Source organism: Pelophylax lessonae, assembly GCF_965119305.1.
Source record: "Pelophylax lessonae genome assembly, chromosome: 4".
NCBI lineage: Eukaryota > Metazoa > Chordata > Amphibia > Anura > Ranidae > Pelophylax > Pelophylax lessonae.
In genome coordinates, this window is record NC_138771.1 from 449,072,774 (window position 1) to 449,094,336 (window position 21,563).

General features: G+C 45.7%; 1 protein-coding gene across 1 annotated transcript in view; it reads left to right on the plus strand.

Moving 5' to 3' along the window:
• Positions 1-21,563, plus strand: part of LOC309552694 (E3 ubiquitin-protein ligase RNF213-like) — a gene marked incomplete at its 5' end in the record, with an annotated part of 1,269,694 nt that overhangs the window by 190,409 nt on the left and 1,057,722 nt on the right. Inside the window, one exon of the mRNA XM_082253620.1 lies at positions 17,831-17,953. Within this exon, the coding sequence (XP_082109746.1) occupies positions 17,831-17,953 (123 nt within the window). The remainder of the gene's footprint in view (positions 1-17,830; positions 17,954-21,563) is intronic.

A 21,563-nucleotide genomic window follows, 5' to 3' on the forward strand; every position in this document is an offset into this window, starting at 1 on the left:
CCAACATAGCCAGTGCCGATGACGCCATTGTCAGCTTAACTATCCCACTTCTATGCCTCCTTCAAAAAACGATTCGGGCGATGATGGAAGAGGATGTGGCACAGGATGAGGAGGAGGAGGAGGAGGAGAAGGATGAAGAGGTAACATTTCCAAGGCTTTCAGGGCAGTCATTCGCAAGTGGCTCCGAGGGTGGGTTCCTGCACCCACAAACGCCAGGGACACAATTGTCCAGCAGGGGCACAGTTCTGGAGGATGAGGAGGATAAGGAGGAGGAGATGGAGGAGGAGATGGAACCATGTTCACAGCAGGGTGGCACCCAGGCCAGCTCATGGCCATCACTGGTGCGTGGCTGGGAGGATACAGAGGACACACACGATACACCTCCCACAGAGGACAGCCTTTCGTTGCCTCTGGGCAGCCTGGCACACATGAGCGATTACATACTGCAGTGTCTCCACAGCGACCGCCGAGTTGCCCACATTCTAACTTGTGCTGATTACTGGGTGGCCACGCTGCTGGATCCCCGTTACAAGGACAACGTACCGTCCTTAATTCACTCACTGGAGCGCGATCACAAGATGCGCGAGTACAAGCGCACGCTGGTAGACGCGATGCTGCTGGCATTCCCACCTGATAGCGGGGCCACAGTCGAAGCACAAGGCAGAGGAGGAGGAGGAGGAAGAGGTCGCCAACGCAACCAGGGCACCGCCAGCACCTCAGAAGGCAGGGTTAGCATGGCCGAAATGTGGAAAAGCTTTGTCAGCACGCCACAACAAACAGCAGCACCAGCAGCTCATATGGAACGTCTTAGCAGGAGGCAGCATTTCACCAACATGGTGGAGCAGTATGTGTGCACACGCCTACATGTAGTGAATGACGGGTCTGCCCCCTTCAACTTCTGGGTCTCAGAATTGGGCACATGGCCTGAGCTTGCCCTTTACGCCTTGGAGGTGCTGGCGTGCCCTGCAGCCAGTGTATTATCTGAACGTGTATTTAGCACGGCTGGGGGCGTTATCACAGACAAGCGCAGCCGCCTGTCCAGAGACAATGTGGACAAGCTCACTTTCATTAAAATGAACCAGGCATGGATCCCACGGGACTTTTCCGTACCTTGTGCAGAATAGAGATGGATACCGACCTTACCCAGCCATTGTTATAATTTTGATCTTTCTCACTCTTTTGGGGTGTACCCTTATTTAAAATGACTGAAAAAAAGCAGTGTTGGCTACCTCGTCCTCCTCCACCGCCGATTCCACCTACACCGCCCATAGGTGTGCGCAGCCTATTGCATTAGGGTTTGCACCCCAAAGTTTAAATACACATGCATGTGTTTGCCTACGTGTATATGGCCCCGGTACATTACTCTCCCTGCTGGCAAAGTGAAATAGAAGTGTGTGGCACTTCTCTTATGGCAGAGCAGGTCCGAGGGAGATCTTTCCTTTCTCCTCATTGGCAAACAGAGCGATAATGCTAATCTGCCCTAGGTGATTAGGGTGTGCCCAGGCACACCCGGCACACCCTGTGCGCACGCCTATGACACCGCCACATCCACCACCACCTCAACCTCCCTCCTACTCCATATGGGCCTCGTCCTTCACAGATGAAGAACATTGTTTTATTTTGCTGGTTTTTTTTGTTATTTTAAGTTATTTCCCTATCCACATTTGTTTGCAGAGCACTCGTCATGCTCTTAACTACGTTTTGCTGCCATTTGCAGCACTCTAGCCCTTTCCATTGGTGTTTTAGAGCCATTTTAATGCCTGAAAGTTCGGGTCCCCTTTGACTTCAATGGGGTTCGGTGTCTGGGTAAAGTTCGGAAAAAGTCCGGGACACGGACCCAGACTTTTTTTTCAAGTTCGGCCGAACACGGACATCCAGGTGTCCGCTCAACTCAATTAGTGAGAGCAGGGAGAGTGCTGCTGCTGCTGCTGTTAATAGGGACAGTTGTTAGATAGTGTTCTCGGTCCACTCCTGATGTAAGGACAGCATCCTGACAGCACCCCAAAAAGCCCTTTTTAGGGCTGGTATTTCAGTAAATTTTATATATCTATCTATTGTGCAGTTGCCTGCCCGCCGTGTGTGAGAGGCCATAGATCCACCACAGACTGTACTGTGTGCACACCACACTCATATCGGGTGGCACAGTACCTTGCAGTATAAAAAATAATTGTTTTATTCCTCTGTCATAATTGCAGTTGCCTGGCCTGCCAGTGAGTGTCAGGTCTACAGAGTGTACTGTGCCCACTGCAGTGCCCACCACTCATATATATACGGTGGCACAGCACCTTGCAAATTAAAAAAATATATATTTTTTATAATTGCAGTTGCCTGGCCTGCCAGTGAGTGTCAGGTCCACAGAGTGTACTGTGCCCACTTCAGTGCCCACCACTAATATATACAGTGGCACAGCACCTTGCAAATTAAAAAAATATATATTTTTTATAATTGCAGTTGCCTGGCCTGCCAGTGAGTGTCAGGTCCACAGAGTGTACTGTGCCCACTGCAGTGCCCACCACTCATATATACGGTGGCACAGCACCTTGCAAATTAAAAAAATATATATTTTTTATAATTGCAGTTGCCTGGCCTGCCAGTGAGTGTCAGGTCCACAGAGTGTACTGTGCCCACTGCAGTGCCCACCACTCATATATACGGTGGCACAGCACCTTGCAAATTAAAAAAATATATAGTTTTTTTTTTTGGAAAACAAACGTTTATTGGGTTCACATAATAACAACAAAACAAACGTATGCAGTCAGCACACCAGGTCACATCACATCAGTAGTATACAATACAACATTGTCACATAAGGTACAGAAATCAGGCAAGAAAAAGAAAAAAGAACAAAATACATGCCCATGGGGGGAAATAGCATCGCACACAGGCAAGTATAACAGCAAGTATAACTGAAACCCCATCCCATAGCGTCCATGAGTATAAGCAGGGTACACAAGGCTCACCACAATCCCAGAGATCACCCAGGAGAACAGGTGTCAGAGGACTGAAGCCACCTGTCCCAGACCCTATGATAACTGCCAAGAGAACCCCGGTTAGTATATATGACTTTCTTGTAGGACAAGGATTGATTGACGTCAGCCTTCCACATAGCTAGATCAGGCCAGACGGACTGTATCCACGTGCGGGCAATCAGTTTTCTTGCGCTAAAGAGGGTTTCATGTAGGAATTTTATGGTGTATTTATCAACGTCCTCATCAGGTATAATACCCAGCAGGCAGACCCTAGGATCTAGTGTGACAGGAGCCCCCATACGGTCGTGCAGGAAGCGAACCACCTGCACCCAGAAGCCCTGGATATGAGGACAGTGCCACAACAGATGTCCAAAGGTGCCCGGTGACAATAAACACTTGGGGCACACAGGGTCTCTGGAGGGAACGAATCTGGCTATTCTGTCAGGAGAGAGGTACGCTCTATGTAATATATACACCTGTGTCAATCTGTCAGACAACTTGGGCGAGACTAGCTTACAGGCCCCAAGAGCCTCCGTCCAGTCATCATCGTCAAGGTCTCCAACATCGTCAGTCCAGCGAGGGCGAACACTGAACGCCAGGGCCGTGGCCGTTTTGGTTGTCAGCATCTCATATAAAAGGGAGATAAGTTTACGGGAGTCAGAACCAGTCAGGACATCCAACAGGTCAACAGTGGGCAAGTCCGGGTAACGGCCCCCAAACTGAGCGTGAAGGGCATGGCGAAGTTGATAATACCGATAATACATGGAGGGGGGGAGGTCAAAGTCAGTCCGTAACTGGGAGAAGGGCCTAAGTGCTCCCCCCCGCAATACATGGGAGAGATATACGACCCCCCTGGCCATCCACAGTCCAGGGTCCGGTAGTTTTAGTAATTCAGGTAAATGTCTATTGAACCACAAGGGAGTTTTAGCGTGGAACAGCGAGTCACCAGTCCTGGATAACGCCAAATCCCATATCCTCCTATAGTGAGAAGAGACAGCACTCGTCACCTGGGTGTTTGAAGGCCCACCCGCGCCCCAGAGAATATCACAGAAGGGGTGAGGACTCGAGGTCAATACTGGGGGGCAGGCCAAGGCCATATATCTGGGAGCATCCAGTGCATTGACGTGATATAAATGGGATAACTGCGATGCAAGGTAGTACGCCCCAAATTCCGGAACAGCAAGCCCTCCCAGTGCAGTCGGCTTCTGAGCGTGACGCCACGCCAGCTTGTGTCTACTGGGACCCCACACAAAAGTTTTCAGCAAACGTTCAAGAATTGCGAAGTATTTGTAAGGAATATACACAGGGGAGTGCCATAAAACATAAAGAATTTTAGGTAGGAGGATCATTTTAATCAAATTTACACGGCCCATCACGCCGACGGGAAGACGGGACCATATTTGAGTCTTATGCTTAACTAGGGCGTACAGAGGCTCAATATTAAGAGCGATATAATCAGCGAGGGTACGGGATACCTGCACCCCCAAATGTTTAAGCGTAGAAACGCGAAGTAAAGGGAGGAGGGATTGATCCTGCGATTGGGCAAAAACATCCAGGGACAAAATTTGCGACTTATCCCAATTAATGGACAGGCCGGAGAACCCGCCAAAAGTAGTGATAAGGTCCAGGACTCTAGATAGGGAGGGGCCAGGGTCAGCTAGGTAGAGAATCATATCGTCGGCGTATAATCCAATTTTATCAACGTGATCCCCGCGACCAAGGCCAACAACATCTGGGTGTGCACGTATGGCAATGGCCAGGGGCTCGACCGCCAGCGCATATAGCAGTGGGGAGATCGGGCAACCCTGTCGAGTTCCCCTAGAAAGGGGGAACGACCCGGAGGTGTGTGCATTTGCCACCACCCTGGCGCAGGGACGATGGTAGAGGATGGTCAACCACTTCACAAATTTAGGCCCAAAACCAAAGCGCCCCAGACATTGCCATAGGTAGTGCCACTCCACCGAATCAAAGGCCTTGGCAGCATCCAAGGACACCAGTACCCGGGTACCCACCAGATCATGCGTCGCCTGTACATTCATGAACAGACGTCGTGTATTACATGCCGTGTTTTTAGAGGGCATGAAGCCCGTTTGATCTGAATGTATGAGAGAGTGAATGACCTTGTTAAGTCGCAGAGCAAGTATCTTAGCCAGGATCTTAATGTCACACTGAAGGAGTGAAATAGGGCGATAGGACTCAGGCAACGTGGGGTCTTTTCCGGGCTTGGGTATAAGGACAATCAAAGCTTCACCCATGGACGTCGGGGCGGCAGAAGCTTCAAACATGGCGGTATAAACCTCTAGAAGTTTGGGGGCCAAGGTCTCCGAGTACAGGGAATAAAACTCGGCAGGGAGACCATCCGACCCTGGAGCCTTAGCCCGCGCAAAACAGGAGAGGGCCTCAACTATGTCACCCACTGACAGGGGGGCGTCAAGGGCAGACGCCTGCTCGGGGGATAAGGTAGGAAATGAGATAGCGTCAAGTAGAGCCGAGACATCCGAAGGAGGGTACTCCACTTTAGACGTATAGACGTCCCGAAAAAAAGATGCGAATTCTTCCGCAACCGCAGAGGGATCAGCCGGATCCCCAGAGGTAAGACGACGAAGGTTAATTACAACCGGGGGCCTCTCGTGTAGGTGAGCCAAATAAGCAAGAAGCTTACCGGCTTTCTCACCGAATTCAAACGACCGCTGTTTACAAAAAAAAAGCTTGCGATTCGCACGTTCCCGACACAGCTGTTCCATCGCCCGTGTCTGTAGATTCAAGTCCGCAAGCAACTCCGGGGAAGGTGCAAGGTCGTAGCGACTCTCAAGTTCCGCAAGTCGGTGCTCCGCGGAGGAGAACTCCACCCGCGAAGACCGCTTGAACCTGGATATGCGCTCTGACAATAGCATCCTAGCATGGAGTTTGAACGCCTCCCACACCAACAGGGGCGAGGTGGTGAGGTCGTTATTAGCAAAAAAGTGCGTCCATTCCTCCCCAAGGCCGTCCAAACCCGGGACCACAGAGAGCCAGAAAGGATTCAGGCGCCAGTGGCTCCGCGGAGGGCCAGGGAAGGATGATAGCGACACCCAGTAAGGGGCATGGTCGGAGAGCAAGCGGGGCCCAAACCCCGCAGCCCGCAGGCCAGGCGTCAGCGAGCGCGAGAGCCAAATGGAGTCAATTCTCGACATGGAGGAGTGGGAGGCAGAGTAGCAAGAATAGGCACGGGTGGAGGGGTAAAGATGTCTCCAGGTATCGACCAAGTCAAAGTCAGTAAGCAGTCTACTAAATCTAGTGTTGGGTACAGGGGCATCATCCACTGAGGAGGCACTCTGTCTGTCCAGTACAGTATTGGACACCATATTAAAATCCCCTAACCAGATTGCCGGGAGGGAGGGAAACCTAGCCATGAAGTCAAAACCCACCGTGAGGAGAGAGGCAGCATAGGGGGGTGGCACGTACCACGCCAGGAGCAGTACCTCCCGACCACCAATTACCCCTCTAACAAAAACATACCTGCCCTGAGGGTCCGTGAGCACATCCCGCACCTGGAAAGAAATGGATTTGGAAATAAGTAGGGAAACCCCCCTCGAGTACGAGGAATAGGTAGCGTGGAACGACCATCCAATCCATGGGCGACGGAGAGCTCGGAGCAGGCCGTCATCCGCGTGCGTTTCAACCAAGACAATAATATCCGCACGCTGATCTTTCAAATAGGACAGGACAACAGAGCGTTTAATCTTGTCCCGCACCCCACGGACGTTCCAAGTAAGGATTTTCAGGGAGGCCATAGTAGCAAAGACAAAACGGGAATGGGCAGGAGGAGCAGTAGGACCCCCAGCGCAGGCAGTGCACCCCCCCCCCCCAACCACAGGTAACAAACAAATGTGACAGTGCATAGCATATAAAGAAATACATATAAAAGTGAACCCAAATAAAAGCCCCAAAATAGGGGCACAAAAAATATATATTTTTATAATTGCAGTTGCCTGGCCTGCCAGTGAGTGTCAGGTCCACAGAGTGTGCTGTGCCCACTGCAGTGCCCACCACTCATATATACGGTGGCACAGCACCTTGCAAATTTAAAACAATTTTTTTTTTTTATAGTTGTCTGCTAGTGAGTGTCAGGTCCACAGACTGTACTGTACCCACTGCAAATGGACTGTTTGCGGTTGTTTGCGGTGCGTTAAACGGTGAGTTTGGTCTGTCAGAGTTTGGTCTGTCACTGTGAAGCGGGCGTAACCCTTAAACTACCTGATTGATACAACATCATACCTGATCGTATACACACACTGGATGTTTTAAAGCACGTTATTCCAAACAATTTAGGAATGTTAGGTGATTTATGCCCTTTATGGATTAAAACCCGACTCTGCGTCAACTACGTAATTTTCCATGGGAGTTTTGCCATGGATCCCCCTCCGGCATGCCACAGTCCAGGTGTTAGTCCCCTTGAAACAACTTTTCCATCACTATTGTGGCCAGAAAGAGTCCCTGTGGGTTTTAAAATTCGCCTGCCTATTGAAGTCTATGGCGGTTCGCCCGTTCGCGAACATTTGTGGAGGTTCGCGTTCGCCGTTCGCAAACGGCAAATTTAAGGTTTGCGACATCTCTAATCCTAAGAGGTCTGCTCTTTATTCAACTTACAATCTGGAATACTTTGGATTCTTTGGATTCTGGACAAGTCTTTCTTCCCTTGGAAAAGATCAGGTCCCTCTGCTCTCAAGCACAGACACATCTATCCATACCTAGCCCATAGGTACACTTTTGCATGAGAGTACTGGGACTGATGTAACCTCATTTGAGGCAGTACCTTACGCCCAATACCAGCCCAGGTCGCTGCAACTCTTTTTTTCTATGTAGGACAGGCAGACTCAGTCTATGGACAATCCCATGTGTCTGTCTACATTGGCCCATTTCTCTTTCACTTGGTAGATTTCCAATCCGGTGTTTGAGTCGGGAAAGTCATTACTTCCAATGACTTTTGAAATTAAATCCTTCAATAAACATTTTTGAGCTCAGCGCTAATCAGCTTTACCTTCAACACTAGATTTCTCAGTTTCAGGGACTTTTGACACGGATTCAGTTAGACAATGCCACACCCGTGGCCTACATAAACTATTAGGAGGCAAAGAAGTTGAACAGTTGAAAAGACAACAGAAAGGACTATGAATAGGGCACATTGTTCCCCTGACTGTAGTAGACATTGCAGTAGTTGAAATTTGAAAGGCCATCACTCTCAGCCATCGAGAACTGGATAAGGGGGAGTGTTCCCTTCACACAAAGCTGTTCCAGGACCTTTGTCGCAGGTGGGAGACACCATATTAAGACTTGTTATCATCTTGGTTAAACAACAAACTAGACAGATTCATTACCACTTCCTGGGATCTTTAAGCTTCACAGTGGACACTCTGGTGACTATGGGACCAGTTTTGCCAGATCTATGCTTTTCCTTCACTAAAGCTCCTTCAATGACGGCTCCACTAGTTTGTGTCAGTGGGCATTCCACTGATTCTTGTGGGACCAAACTGACCTAGGAGAATTAGGTGCTTAGACATACTCTGGCTTCTGGCAGACCTTCTGTCTCAAGGCCCGATATGCCATCCTGCTTCACAGTTACTGGCTTTGACAGCCTGGATGTTGAAGCACAGGAATAAACAAAACGGTCTTGCATGTGTTGCCCTTCCATGTGCTCATTGCTGTGAAGGCCAGTTATAGATGGGGGCAGGGACCATTTTGTTTGTTATAGATGTATACTGGTGGGGGTACAAATATGTGCTAACTAAACCCCTGTTTTTAATGCATAATGTTAGACAGGTTAGTTTGGTTGGTAAGCAGACTGGTTGGTGAGTTGAGCTGGGAATTTTTCTGGTTTTGTCTTGCAAAAGCAAGGGCCTAAAGCAGCCGTCACTAAATGGCGGCCCGCGGTCCAGGAGCGGCCCGCACGAGGCTTCCGCCCGGACCCGTCAGGCCGCCACCGTAAGTAATCATTGGTTTGCTGGGACCGCGGGTGTCCCAGCAACCAGTGACATTCCGTGTGTGCGCCCCGCCCCCTGCTTCTTTCTTCGGCTCCCTCCCAGCCAGCCGCGAGTTGGGGCGTGACGTCACGTGCGTGCCCCGCCCCCCTGCTCCTAACTGCGGCTCCTGACTCTCACACTCAGCCTAGCCGCGGGACATCACATGCACGCCCTGCCCCCCTGATGTTCGCTGCTCCTGGCTCCCACATTTTTCGCTCCCAAAGGTATGTGGGGCACAGTTTTATAAAATACAGACTGATGGGCATATTTTGTTAAGGGGCACACATTTGTGTCCATTAGAGTGCCCCATAAAATAAAATATGCCTATTAGAGTGCCCCCTAAGATAAAATGTACCCATCAGCTTGCGCCTTATTTTATGTTAAGGGTCAAGCTGATGGGCACATTTTATGTTAAGGGGCACTCTAATGGGCATATTTTATGTTAAAGGGCACTCTAATGGGCATATTTTATGTTAAGGGACACTCTAATGGGCATATTTAATGTTAAGAGCAACACTGATAGACATGTTTTGTTTTGCCCATCAGCGTGCCCCTTAACATAAAATGGTCCCATTAGAATGCCCCCTAACATAAAATGTGCCCATCAAAGTGCCCCCTAACATAAAATGTGCCCATCAAAGTGCCCCCTAACATAAAATGTGCCCATCAGAATGCCCCCTAACATAAAATGTGCCCATCAAAGTGCCCCCTAACATAAAATGTGGCCATCAGAGTGCCCCCTAACATAAAATGTGACAATCAGCGTTCCCCTTATTTTATGTTAAGGGTCACGTTGATGGGCATATTTTATGTTAAGGGGCACGCTGATGGGCAAATTTTATGCTAAGGGTCACGCCGATGGGCACATTTTATGCTGGGGGCATGCTGATGGGCAAATTTTATGCTAAGGGTCACGCCGATGGGCACATTTTATGCTAGGGGGCACTCTGATGGCCACATTTTATGTTAAGGGGCACTCTAATGGGCATATTTTATGTTAAGAGCAACACTAATGGACACGTTTTGTTTTGCCCATCAGTGTGCCCCCTTACAAAATGTGCCCATCAGCGTGCACCCTAACATAAAATGTGCCCATCAGCGTGCCCCCTAACATAAAATGTGCCCATCAGAGTGCCCCCTAACATAAAATGTGCCCATCAGCGTGCCCCTTATTTTATGTTAAGGGTCACGCTGATGGGCAAATTTTATGCTAAGGGTCACGCTGATGGACACATTTTATGTTAAGGGGCACTCAAATGGGCATATTTTATGTTAAGAGCAACGCTGATGGACACGTTTTGTTTTGCCCATCTTTCTGAGTCATAGCACAGACTTCAGATTCGGACCTCGGCCCAAAGAAAATTTTAGCGACCGGACCTCCTTGAATTCTAATTAATTACCCCTGGCCTAAAGGATAAAGGATAATAGTTTATTGGATTTGGTTATCTCAACACTTCTCTGCTAGGATGTTGACTAAATGTACCATTTCACCTGAAAAGCTTAATTTGCATGGGACAAGAAGAGAAAGTTTTATCCAAAATGATACTCTGAGGCAAATCTGCTGGCTTTTTTTCCAGTCGAGTCTGAATCAACATCTGGCCTTAAGTACCCTCAGAAGACAAAGTTTGGTATTGGCCATACTTTTTCAGTGTCCATTAGCCTTTCACTCTATGGTGAAGGCCTTTGCACAGGGGCTAGTCCTGTGTCCTATATAAGAAAAAAGGATTTTCAACTTACCTTTTAAAATCTGTTTCTTAGAGTACAGTACATTACAGAGGACCATCCCCTCTGCCTCTGTTTATCCTTATTGCTTGCTAAAAAAGTATGGATAACTATCAGTGCGAGGGGTTACAAAAAGGGTCCTTACAATTCTGTGTGCCAACGTCCAATCACCTGAAGGTAGCAACATATAATTCAGTCATCTAAGATTAGGCGAGCGTCCTGTTTTTGTGGGTGTGGAAAATTAGCATAAACAGTGTTGTATGCATTGACATCAATAATGCACATCTTCATGTACCCATTTACTAGGGGCACCAGCAGCTCTTGTGCTTTGCAGTAGGGAAGGGGCCCTATCAATTTGAGATTTGACTATGGATTATCAGTACCTGGAAGGCCTTGTATTGCGGATAGAGTCAAGCCTTTTGTTGGAAAATAGTATGTCAAAGACCAGCCTACACGGCTGGGGAGATTACTGGGTCTTCAGCTCACTCAGAGGCCTTGAAGCCCTGTGAAGTCTCTGCTTCCCATCTTTGCACTAGAACTGTGAGCCATCAGATAGACTCTCTTAAACACACCTTCTGGAGTGACACACTGAATGAGTGGAATTAGACAACGCTATGGCAATTTCCTCTGTAAACCATCAGAGGCGGACCAGGAGCCCAGCAGTAGCACTGTCTCACTTCCTGAGCTGGCTAGGGAATCGTGCTATTCCTGTCTGCAGTATGCATACCACAGTGGAAAACTGGCATGTGGACTTTCTCTGGACCTGGGAGATTGGGCCCTTTTTACCCAGAAAATCTGCCAGTGATGAAGAATTCCAGAACTAAATCGTCTGGCACTGTGTCTCACTCATAGGGCAGACAGTTTGGTAGCAAGGGCAAAGGATCCATGAACAGACATGGCAGACACATTGGTAGGTCCGTGGTATTGTTACACTTTGATTTATACTAACCAGCTGGTGAAACTGTTGTGAAGAATACTATCTCGTATAGGTGTTGAGGGGATTCAGGTAATCTTTGTGGCTCTAGGTTGGTCCCAAAGGACATGGTATGCAGATCTTTGTTCTGGTAGTAGATGTTCCTTGGTGTCTACTACTCTGAGATGATCTGTTGTCTCAAGGGCCTGTTTACCACCCTGCTTTACATGTTCATTTCAATGATGCTGGAGGCATTTATTATTGTTGGAATCTGAATGAGAGCATCATGCTTTCATTGCTGTGTCTCAAGCCATTGCACCATAAGCAAGTGACCCTATACTCCTTAGATGTACTGTAGTCATAGTGATTAGGGTGTATTTGAATGCCATGATCCGGTTTTGTAGGACAAATTCCTTGTTCGTGGTTGCAGATGGCCCAACAACAAGGGGCCTTGCAGCATTAACTCCCACAATCACATGCTGAATCACCAAGTTTTAAAAGTTTTAAAAGGTGGATGTGATCTCTAGTTTGAATGTACGTTTTTACAGGAGGAAGCTCGATTGACCTGCATTTTTTTGTTTAAGACAGTTAGTCTTATTTTCCATTAAAATTTAGCCCGCCCCATTGTAGAACTGCCTGTGGACATCCTAGATGGCGATATCTAAAGCAGAACTGTGTTCTCCAATGAACAGAAGAGAAAAAATTACTTTTTTTTTATTCACCTCAAAATTATTTTCTCTGCATTTATTGGAGAACACAGCACCCACCCCTCTGGCTTCTGCTGCCAGTTGTGCAAATACTTTTGTTTTTGTTATTTGCACTGCCATATAACTGCATTAACCCCAGCTGTGGGGGGGGGGGGTTGCCACTAGAACCACCCACAGGGCTGTCTTTTGTTTTTTAAGTGCATCAAGTGTACAGCTTTACTAAAGATGTCTGTGTAGCTGAACAGAGCATGCTCTACCTGTTAGATCCCACCCCCCAGCATGCAAGTTGGTCTTTGCATGAGATTTTAATGACTGGGTTTACATTTGTGGGCGGGGCCCACTCGCATTGCATGCAATGGTACCTTTTGTGTGGATCGCGCTCATCAATGCCAGACAGAGACTGTGGTCATGTGAAAAACCTAATATTAAGACAGTTCCTCGACTTTGAGATGAGCCTTTATTGTGTGCAGTAAAAATGCAGAGTTTCTCTGGAAAAGTGTCTTGTCTCATGTCAATAAACACTGTAACGCTAGTAGACGTTGCATTAGGAAGGACTTGCTGAGCCTGTACCCACTCCACCTCACTCCCAGTAACAAAATGGGGTCTCGCTGAGCACATAGCGTGGACCTTATGGGTGCTCATTATCTCCTTCCTTCCCATCTTGACCAGGCCATAGATCTCCATAACACAGGTTTGAATCTGGCTGCTATTGGATACTGACTGTTAGGGAGGGAGCCAGCATATCGACCCCCTCGCTACCAGATGTCCTGTCATCTTACCAGGTGCCACACCTAATAACTGGTTACTTGGTGTCTTGAACTTGTGCTTGTTTACTCCTACCAACTACGCTACATCTCCTTGTCTTGCCGAATTTACCCTTTTGGTAGTGGCTGTGCTTCATACTCCCTTGTGCTTTACAGAACCTGGTTCTTTAGATATGCCAGGACCAACATGCACCCGTTTGCAAAATTTCAGACCAGGCTTAGAACAGTTAATGTAACTTTACTGAACAAGTTGCACCATAATAGTTCAATATGAACAATGTCCTTCTCTCTAAACTAACTACTGTATTATGGCTTCCTAGGTATACCTCCATGAGTTAAGAGTCCATTCTCCATGGCTTGGATGTCTCTGAAAGTCCCGGGGCCTTCTGTGGACTGCAAGGTGCAGCAGTACCAGTATCTCCAACCGCAAGCTGAAACACAACCAACCAAATGAGCTAAAAGGGCTTCAGGACCCTTGACCTTCCCCTTTTTTATAGCACAGGTTGGCAGGCCAAAAAGCCAGAACATTTAGCTTAAAACAGTTAACCCTTTCCCCCGGCCAGAGCCAGTCACTAACTTGCTAGAAACAACATATTTCAACACTTTGCTTAAGCAACCCAGTAGAAAATGTTATAGAAAATTTTAACAGCAGTGTAGCTGACTCTCAGCTGAGGGTTGAAACCATGCCCTATAGTCTGCAAATAGCTTTAAGGGTTCTGCATTCTTAATTCCATCTCTGTCAGATTTCAGCCCCCCACATTTATATATACACACATGTAGCTCTGTGTGGACCAATTATAGGAGAAGTGGCATGAGGACTATGGGAACATTAAGTGCTGTTGCCACAGATGCAAAAAGTTATTTTGGCTATTTTTATACTATTACATCGCATGATGCCCCAACCAAAGCAACTCCATTGCAAGCTAATGTACTTTTTTTGTTCTGTCACTGTGAGGCAAATTGCTTCGCTATTTTGTGCATTGAATTTCTTGCTAATAGAAATTAGCTTGGCCATCCTCTATACTCCTCTCTATCCACTTTTTTATACTCCAGGCAACTGTGGGCCAGGTCATTCCCAAAGACGTGACCCACAGCTGGGTCACGTCTTTGGGAATGACTAAATTGAATTGGACTAAAAAAAGCAGGAGCAGGATTTTAAAGTTTGAACAGAGATAAGTTTGAAGGACACCTAAGCTCAGCTCTAAACACTAACCTAACTCTACACATTAGGTTTTATTCACTGCTTCATGAAGTGGAACAAAATTTTATTGGATATTTCAAACTTTTTTAACTAATAAAAAACTGAAAAATTGGGCGTGCAAAATTATTCAGCCCCCTTAAGTTAATCCTTTGTAGTGCCACCTTTTGCTGCGATTACAGCTGTAAGTCGCTTGGGGTATGTCTCTATCAGTTTTGCACATCGAGAGACTGAAATTTTAGCCCATTCCTCCTTGCAAAACAGCTCGAGCTCAGTGAGGTTGGATGGAGAGCGTTTGTGAACAGCAGTTTTCAGTTCTTTCCACAGATTCTCGATTGGATTCAGGTCTGGACTTTGACTTGGCCATTCTAACACCTGGATATGTTTATTTGTGAACCATTCCATTGTAGATTTTGCTTTATGTTTTGGATCACTGTCTTGTTGGAAGACAAATCTCCGTCCCATTCTCAGGTCTTTTGCAGATTCCATCAGGTTTTCTTCCAGAATGGTCCTGTATTTGGCTCCATCCATCTTCCCATCAATTTTAACCATCTTCCCTGTCCCTGCTGAAGAAAAGCAGGCCCGAACCATGATGCTTCCACCACCATGTTTGACAGTGGGGATGGTGTGTTCAGGGTGATGAGCTGTGTTGCTTTTACGCCAAACATAACGTTTTGCATTGTTGCCAAAAAGTTCGATTTTGGTTTTATCTGACCAGAGCACCTTCTTCCACATGTTTGGTGTGTCTCCCAGGTGGCTTGTGGCAAACTTTAAATGACACTTTTTATGGATATCTTTAAAAAATGGCTTTCTTCTTGCCACTCTTCCATAAAGGCCAGATTTGTGCAGTATACGACTGATTGTTGTCCTATGGACAGAGTCTCCCACCTCAGCTATAGATCTCTGCAGTTCATCCAGAGTGATCATGGGCCTCTTGGCTGTATCTCTGATCAATCTTCTCCTTGTATGGGCTGAAAGTTTAGCAGGACGGCCATGTCTTCGTAGATTTGCAGTGGTCTGATACTCCTTCCATTTCAATATTATCGCTTGCACAGTGCTCTTTGGGATGTTTAAAGCTTGGGAGATCTTTTTGTATCCAAATTCGGCTTTAAACTTTGCCACAACAGTATCTCGGACGTGCCTGGTGTGTTCCTTGTTCTTCATGATGCTTGCTGCTCTTAAAACTGACCTCTGAGACTATCACAGTGCAGGTGCATTTATACAGAGACTTGATTACACACAGGTGGATTCTATTTATCATCATTAGTCATTTAGGTCAACATTGGATCATTCAGAGATCCTCACTGAACTTCTGGAGAGAGTTTGCTGCACTGAAAGTAAAGGGGCTGAATAATTTTGCACGCCCAATTTTTCAGTTTTTTATTTGTTAAAAAAGTTTGAAATATCCAATAAATTTCGTTCAACTTCATGATTGTGTCCCACTTGTTGTTGATTCTTCAAAAAAATTACAGTTTTATATCTTTGTTTGAAGCCTGAAATGTGGCAAAAGGTTGAAAAGTTCAAGGGGGCCGAATACTTTCGCAAGGCACTGTATGTCTCCAGGGGTTGATTATAAATGTATAGCGTTAAGGTGAGCCCACTAAGTTAAGTCAGTTGTCCATCTTACTAGGTGAGCTCACCTGGACATCAAACAACTTTACCTGGAAAAAAAAAAAAAACATTTAAAGAGGTTGTAAACCCATGAAACTTTTTTTTTTTTTGCAACCTGAAAGACAAACACATAATGAGCTAGTATGCATCACATACTAGCTCATTATGAAATACTTACCTTAGAACGAGCCCCCGCCGTGCCGCCCTCTTACCTGTATTAAGGGGCGACATGTCCAGTCGCCCGTGTTCCGAGATCGCGGCATCCGGCCATCTGATTGGCCGGAGCCGAGGTGACGTCACACGCGCGGGAGCTGATGGTCATGGCACGGGACTCTGAAGGAACGGCACCAGCGGGCGTTCCTTCAGAGCGCATGCGCCAGTGACGTCACTGGCTGCATGTAAGGTAAATATCTCCTAAACGGTGCATGTTTAGGAGATATTTACAGTACCTATAAGTAAGTCTTAATATAGGCTTACCTATAGGTACAAGTTGCTGAGGAGGGTTTACTTCCTCTTTAATAGAAAAAAATTACAAAAAAGAGTTTGTCCTAATGCGCATGTGCTGTAATCTAGCACACACATCCAGCTGTGGCCATGTTCTATGAGACAGCACATACACTAATAGACTGACAGGGGAATGAAACATAGAATTTGTGGCTTGTGTTACACATTTACACATTACACATTCACACACAGAAGGTTTCTGGGCAGACCTCCCTCGTCTCTGCCCCCCCCCCCCCCTCCGCTCCAATTACTTGCTCTTTTTGAAGAAGGTACTGTATTGGGCAGACATGTATCCACTGCAAGGATTAAGGTAGCATAATCCCTGGGGACCTCTCATTAAACCCTAACTGAGAAACCCAAAAACCCTGCCTTACCCCCTCAGTTAATATAGTACAGTTGAAATATTCATCAGTAGATCTGGAAGGAAATTGATATGCTACATTGGGGGGGGGGGGGGTGGTGGTAATACGGATTCAAATATATTATAAGCATATAGTAAGATGTAGAAATACAAAAGGTTATACAAGTGAAAAAAAAAATCACTTAATAAAAATCCAATGCAAGATCACAATATGTCATTTACCTAAATTGTCTATTTCGTGCACAGATTCTTGGGGTTTAATGTAAAATATGTCTGTTTAAAAAAATGTTAGTCTACCAAAGACAGCTGCTACATACAGCTATAGAAGGTAAGGGGGGAGTAGAAATGGCCTTTAGATACTTTCATACTGTACCTGCCGTCATATTCTTGAACAGTCAGCATCTACACATGACAGGTGTTTGGATTTAGGTGACTAAGTTACCTTTGTCAGTAGGTACTTGACACTCGCAACCAAGGAAGCTACTGTATTTCACTGAATGCCAAAATATCTTCAACATTACAGAACAAGTCGGATGTGACTAGCTACAACTAGCCTTACGGTGACTCGTAAAGATGAAAACCTTCACAGACTATATATATATATTTTATTTTACCAATAGAAATTTTTATTAAACTATGCAAAAAATTACAATGAATCAGAAACACATAAAATAATGACAAAAAAAAAAAAAGAAAAGCAAAAGGGAAAAAAAACAAATTACGTGGTATATTATCCTTACTGGTCTTCCTTCTACCAGAGTTTCCATTTTCCCATGCATGCTGCATTAAGGAGCCAAACTCAGTCCACCATTTTGTAATTTCGTATATGTTTCCGAAAGCTTAAATGGGACCCAAGGTTCCCATAGCTTTTTAAATCCTTCAATGTTCTCAGAAGCTACCGCAGCTAGCTCTTCCAAATCCTACATCGAATTCACCACGCCCAGCCACTCCATGAGGGTTGGCATTCTTATTGATTTCCAATGCTTAAGAATAATAGATTTAGCCACATTGAGCAAACGCCTCACCAATGACTTCTTATACTTGCTCAATTAACTAATTTTTATCTTTTGTTTCTGCCGTAGGAAGAACCAGTTGAACGAATTTCTTTGTATTGTAAAAAACAGGACCGATTTAGAACACTTGACCCATGCATAAACAAATGCTTTGAGGAATGCGCCACTGATGCAGTTCATTTGGCATGTCAGGTAACAAACTGTTTTTCTTGTTACGTAATGTTGTATATGCAAAAGCAAATACCATTTGTGTGAGTGAATTTGAGCGTACACACAAAAAACTTGCTGCGCTGCCAGAGTTTTCATGAGTTGAGTCACTCAGCAGGAACCTTACTGATTACTGTGCATATAATAATTTCAAACACCTATAGCATCCTTCCAATTAACCATCAAGTTATGTATGGCAGACCTCTGTTTCTGAGCTGCCAAGATATGCCCCCATGCGGAGCTTCCATGGAAGATCTTGAAGTGTACAGTATGTTGTGGGAACATGGTTAATTTCTTGCTTATTAAAGTCTTGTTTTGCCGTTAACAATAGCCATGGTGTGAACAAGAAAGAGGAAATCACGGAGTGTAAAAAAATCATACATGTGTACTATAAGTGCATTAACGCAGTGGGGTTGTTTTACCAAAAGTGCAGAGTGCAAAATCTGGTGCAGCTCTGCATACAAACCAATCAACTTTTAACTTCAGCTTGTTCAGTTAAACACTTTAGCTCCGGAAGGTTTTACCCCCTTAGTGACCAGGCCATTTTTTGTGATTTGGCACTGTTACTCTAACGAAAATTGCGCAGTCATGCGATGTTGTACCCAAATACAATTGATGTCCTTTTTTTCCCAAAAATAGAGCTTTATTTTGGTGGTATTTGATTACCTCTGCGGTTTTTAGATTTTGCGCTATAAACAATAAAGTGCGACAATTTTTAAAAAAAGACATATTTTTTTACTTTCTGCTATAAAACATTCCCAATAAAAATTTTTTTAAAAAATCTATTTTTTTATCAGTTTAGGTCAATTTGTATTCTGCTACATATTTTTGGTAAAAAAAAAAAATATTTTATTTTATTTTATTAGTAATGGCAGCGATCAGCGATTTATAGCGGGACTGCGACATTGCATTTGACAGATCGGGCCCCTAACTGACATTTTTTACACTTTCTGGGGACCAGTGACATTAATACAGTAATCAGTGCTAAATATTATGCACTGTTACTGTATAAATGACACTGGCAGGGAAAGGGTTAACACTGGGGGTGATCAAAGGGGTAATGTGTACCTAAGTCTGCTTACTAACTGTGTGGGGGAATGGTTCTGTGACAGGCACAGAGAAATTGAAGTTTCAGTTTAGCTGAAACTTCTGATCTCTCCCTGCCTGTCTAACAGAAGACTCGCCTGCTTTGTTTACATAAGCAGGCGGGTCTTCTGTTAGTTTATCTGACGATCGCAGGAGGCTGGCGGCAATCGCTGCCGCTCCTCCTCCCTTTACACACAGCGGGAGACGGGCTGCGGGAGGAACAGCGCGCGCGCCACCGAGACCTTGTGCACGAAATCACGTCGTTTGCGCAGCCGAGCCGCCCTGCCGCAGTAATACTACGGTGGCCGGTCGGCAAGAAGTTAAGCTTTGACAGAAAAACCTGGAAACTGAATGGTTTGTATGCAGAGTTACACCAGATTTTGCACTCTACTTTTAGTAAATCAACCCCACTGTGTTCATCAGCAGCACTGTTTCAAAAGTTTGTCAAAAAAACCTCTTGAGAAAGTCAGATATGACAAAACTCATTTCGGAGTGTGGCTTTACAGCAAACTGGAAGTGACGCTAGGTGGGTTTCAACAGAGTGTACTCATGATGGGAGCAGGTTTTCCTATGTTACAAACCTTCTATTGTTTGTCATTTTGTAAGAAGTATTCTTTTAATAAACACGGGGTATGAATGTATTACACCAGGGGTCTTTAAACTTTCTAAACAAAGGGCTAGTTTACTGTCCTTCAGACTTTAGGGGGGCCGGACTATGGCCAGTGGGAGTAGAAAACATTCTGGCGTTTAGCCAGTGGGAGTAAACAGTGCCCCATCTTTGCTGTCATTGGGAGAAACAATGCTCCATCATTGGTATCAATGGGAAGAATAGTGCCCCATCGTTGGTGTCAGTGGTAGGAATAGTGCCCCATCTTTTGTGTCAGTGGGAGGAATAGTGCCCCATCATTGGTATTAGTGGCTGCAATAGTGCCCCATCGTTGGTGTCAGTGGGAGGAATAGTACCCCATCATTGGTATTAGTGGATGCAATACTGCCCCATCATTGGTGTCAGTGGGAGGAATAGTATCCCACTGTTGGTGTCAGAGACAGGAACTATACTCCATTGTTGGTGTCAGCGACAGGAGTTACGCCCCATTGTTGGTGTCAGTGAATGGAATAGTGCCCCAGGGGCCAAAAAAAGACAAGCAAAGGGCCGCAGTTTGGAGACCACTGTTTTACACTATCAGAGCCTTTCTTGTACATTTCCTATGTGATAACCAGAGTGTGAGGAGAGGAGGATCATGCACATTATGGTGGCCGGAATTGTTTCGGTATCTCTAGCCTGAGTGATATGTGCCTGTATGTTGATAGCTGAGACATACATATGGTGAGTTTTCTATCCATTGGGAGAGGTTTTTCACTGAGAGCACAGGTGTATTGGTGGAAGACCGGGAAGCATTTCTTTGGAAAATTATCCAGTATAGCCACTTTTAATACATTGTGGATTAATGTTTGGGCACTATTATTTGGCACAGCACTGCTGATGAACATATTGAGTTAATGCACTTATAGTACACCTGTATGATTTTTTACACTGTCTGATTTCATCTTTTTTGATTATAATATCCATGGTGTGCTTTTCATTTTACCTTTCTTATTAACAGCTCACAACTTTCGTGCTGAGATTGTAGGTATGTAAAGACACAGCAGACCTCTTGCCAATAGCTAGAAAGTGTTTCCTATGCAGATTATTAACAACTATATCCTGCTCTCCTCCCCCCTTAACCCTGCCCCTGCTGCAAGCTTTATCAACACACTATGAATAGAGTTGAACGGACACCTGGATGTCCGTGTTCGGCTGGTTCAGCCGAACGTAAAAAAAAAAGTCCGGGTCCGTGTCCCGGACTTTTTCCGAACCTTATCCAGACACCGAACCCCATTGAAGTCAATGGGGACCCGAACTTTCAGGCACTAAAATGGCTCTTAAAAACCAATGGAAAGGGCTAGAGTGCTGCAAATGGCAGAAAAATGTAGTTAAGAGCATGGCAAGTGGCTCTGCAAACAAATGTGGATAGGGAAATAAACTTAAAACAACAAAAAAAAACTGAAAAATAAAACAATTTTTCTTCATCTGTGAAGGACGAGGCCCATATGGAGTAGGAGGAGGTTGAGGTGGCGGTGGATGTGTCGGTGTACGTGGAAGCGGCGGTGGAGGGGGGCGAGGTAGCCAACACTGCTTTTTTTTAGTAATTTTAAATTAGGGGTACACCCCAAAAGAATGAGAAAGATCAAAATTATAACAATGGCTGGGTAAGGTCGGTATCCATCTCTATTCTGCACAAGGTACGGAAAAGTCCTGTGGGATCCATGCCTGGTTCATTTTAATGAATGGGAGCTTGTCCACATTGTCTCTGGACAGGCAGCTGCGCTTGTCTGTGATAAAGCCCCCAGCCGTGCAAAAATACACGTTCAGATAATGCACTGGCTGCAGGGCACGCCAGCACCTCCAATGGCGTAAAGGGCAAGCTCAGGCCATGTGCCCAATTTTGGAGACCCAGAAGTTTAAGGG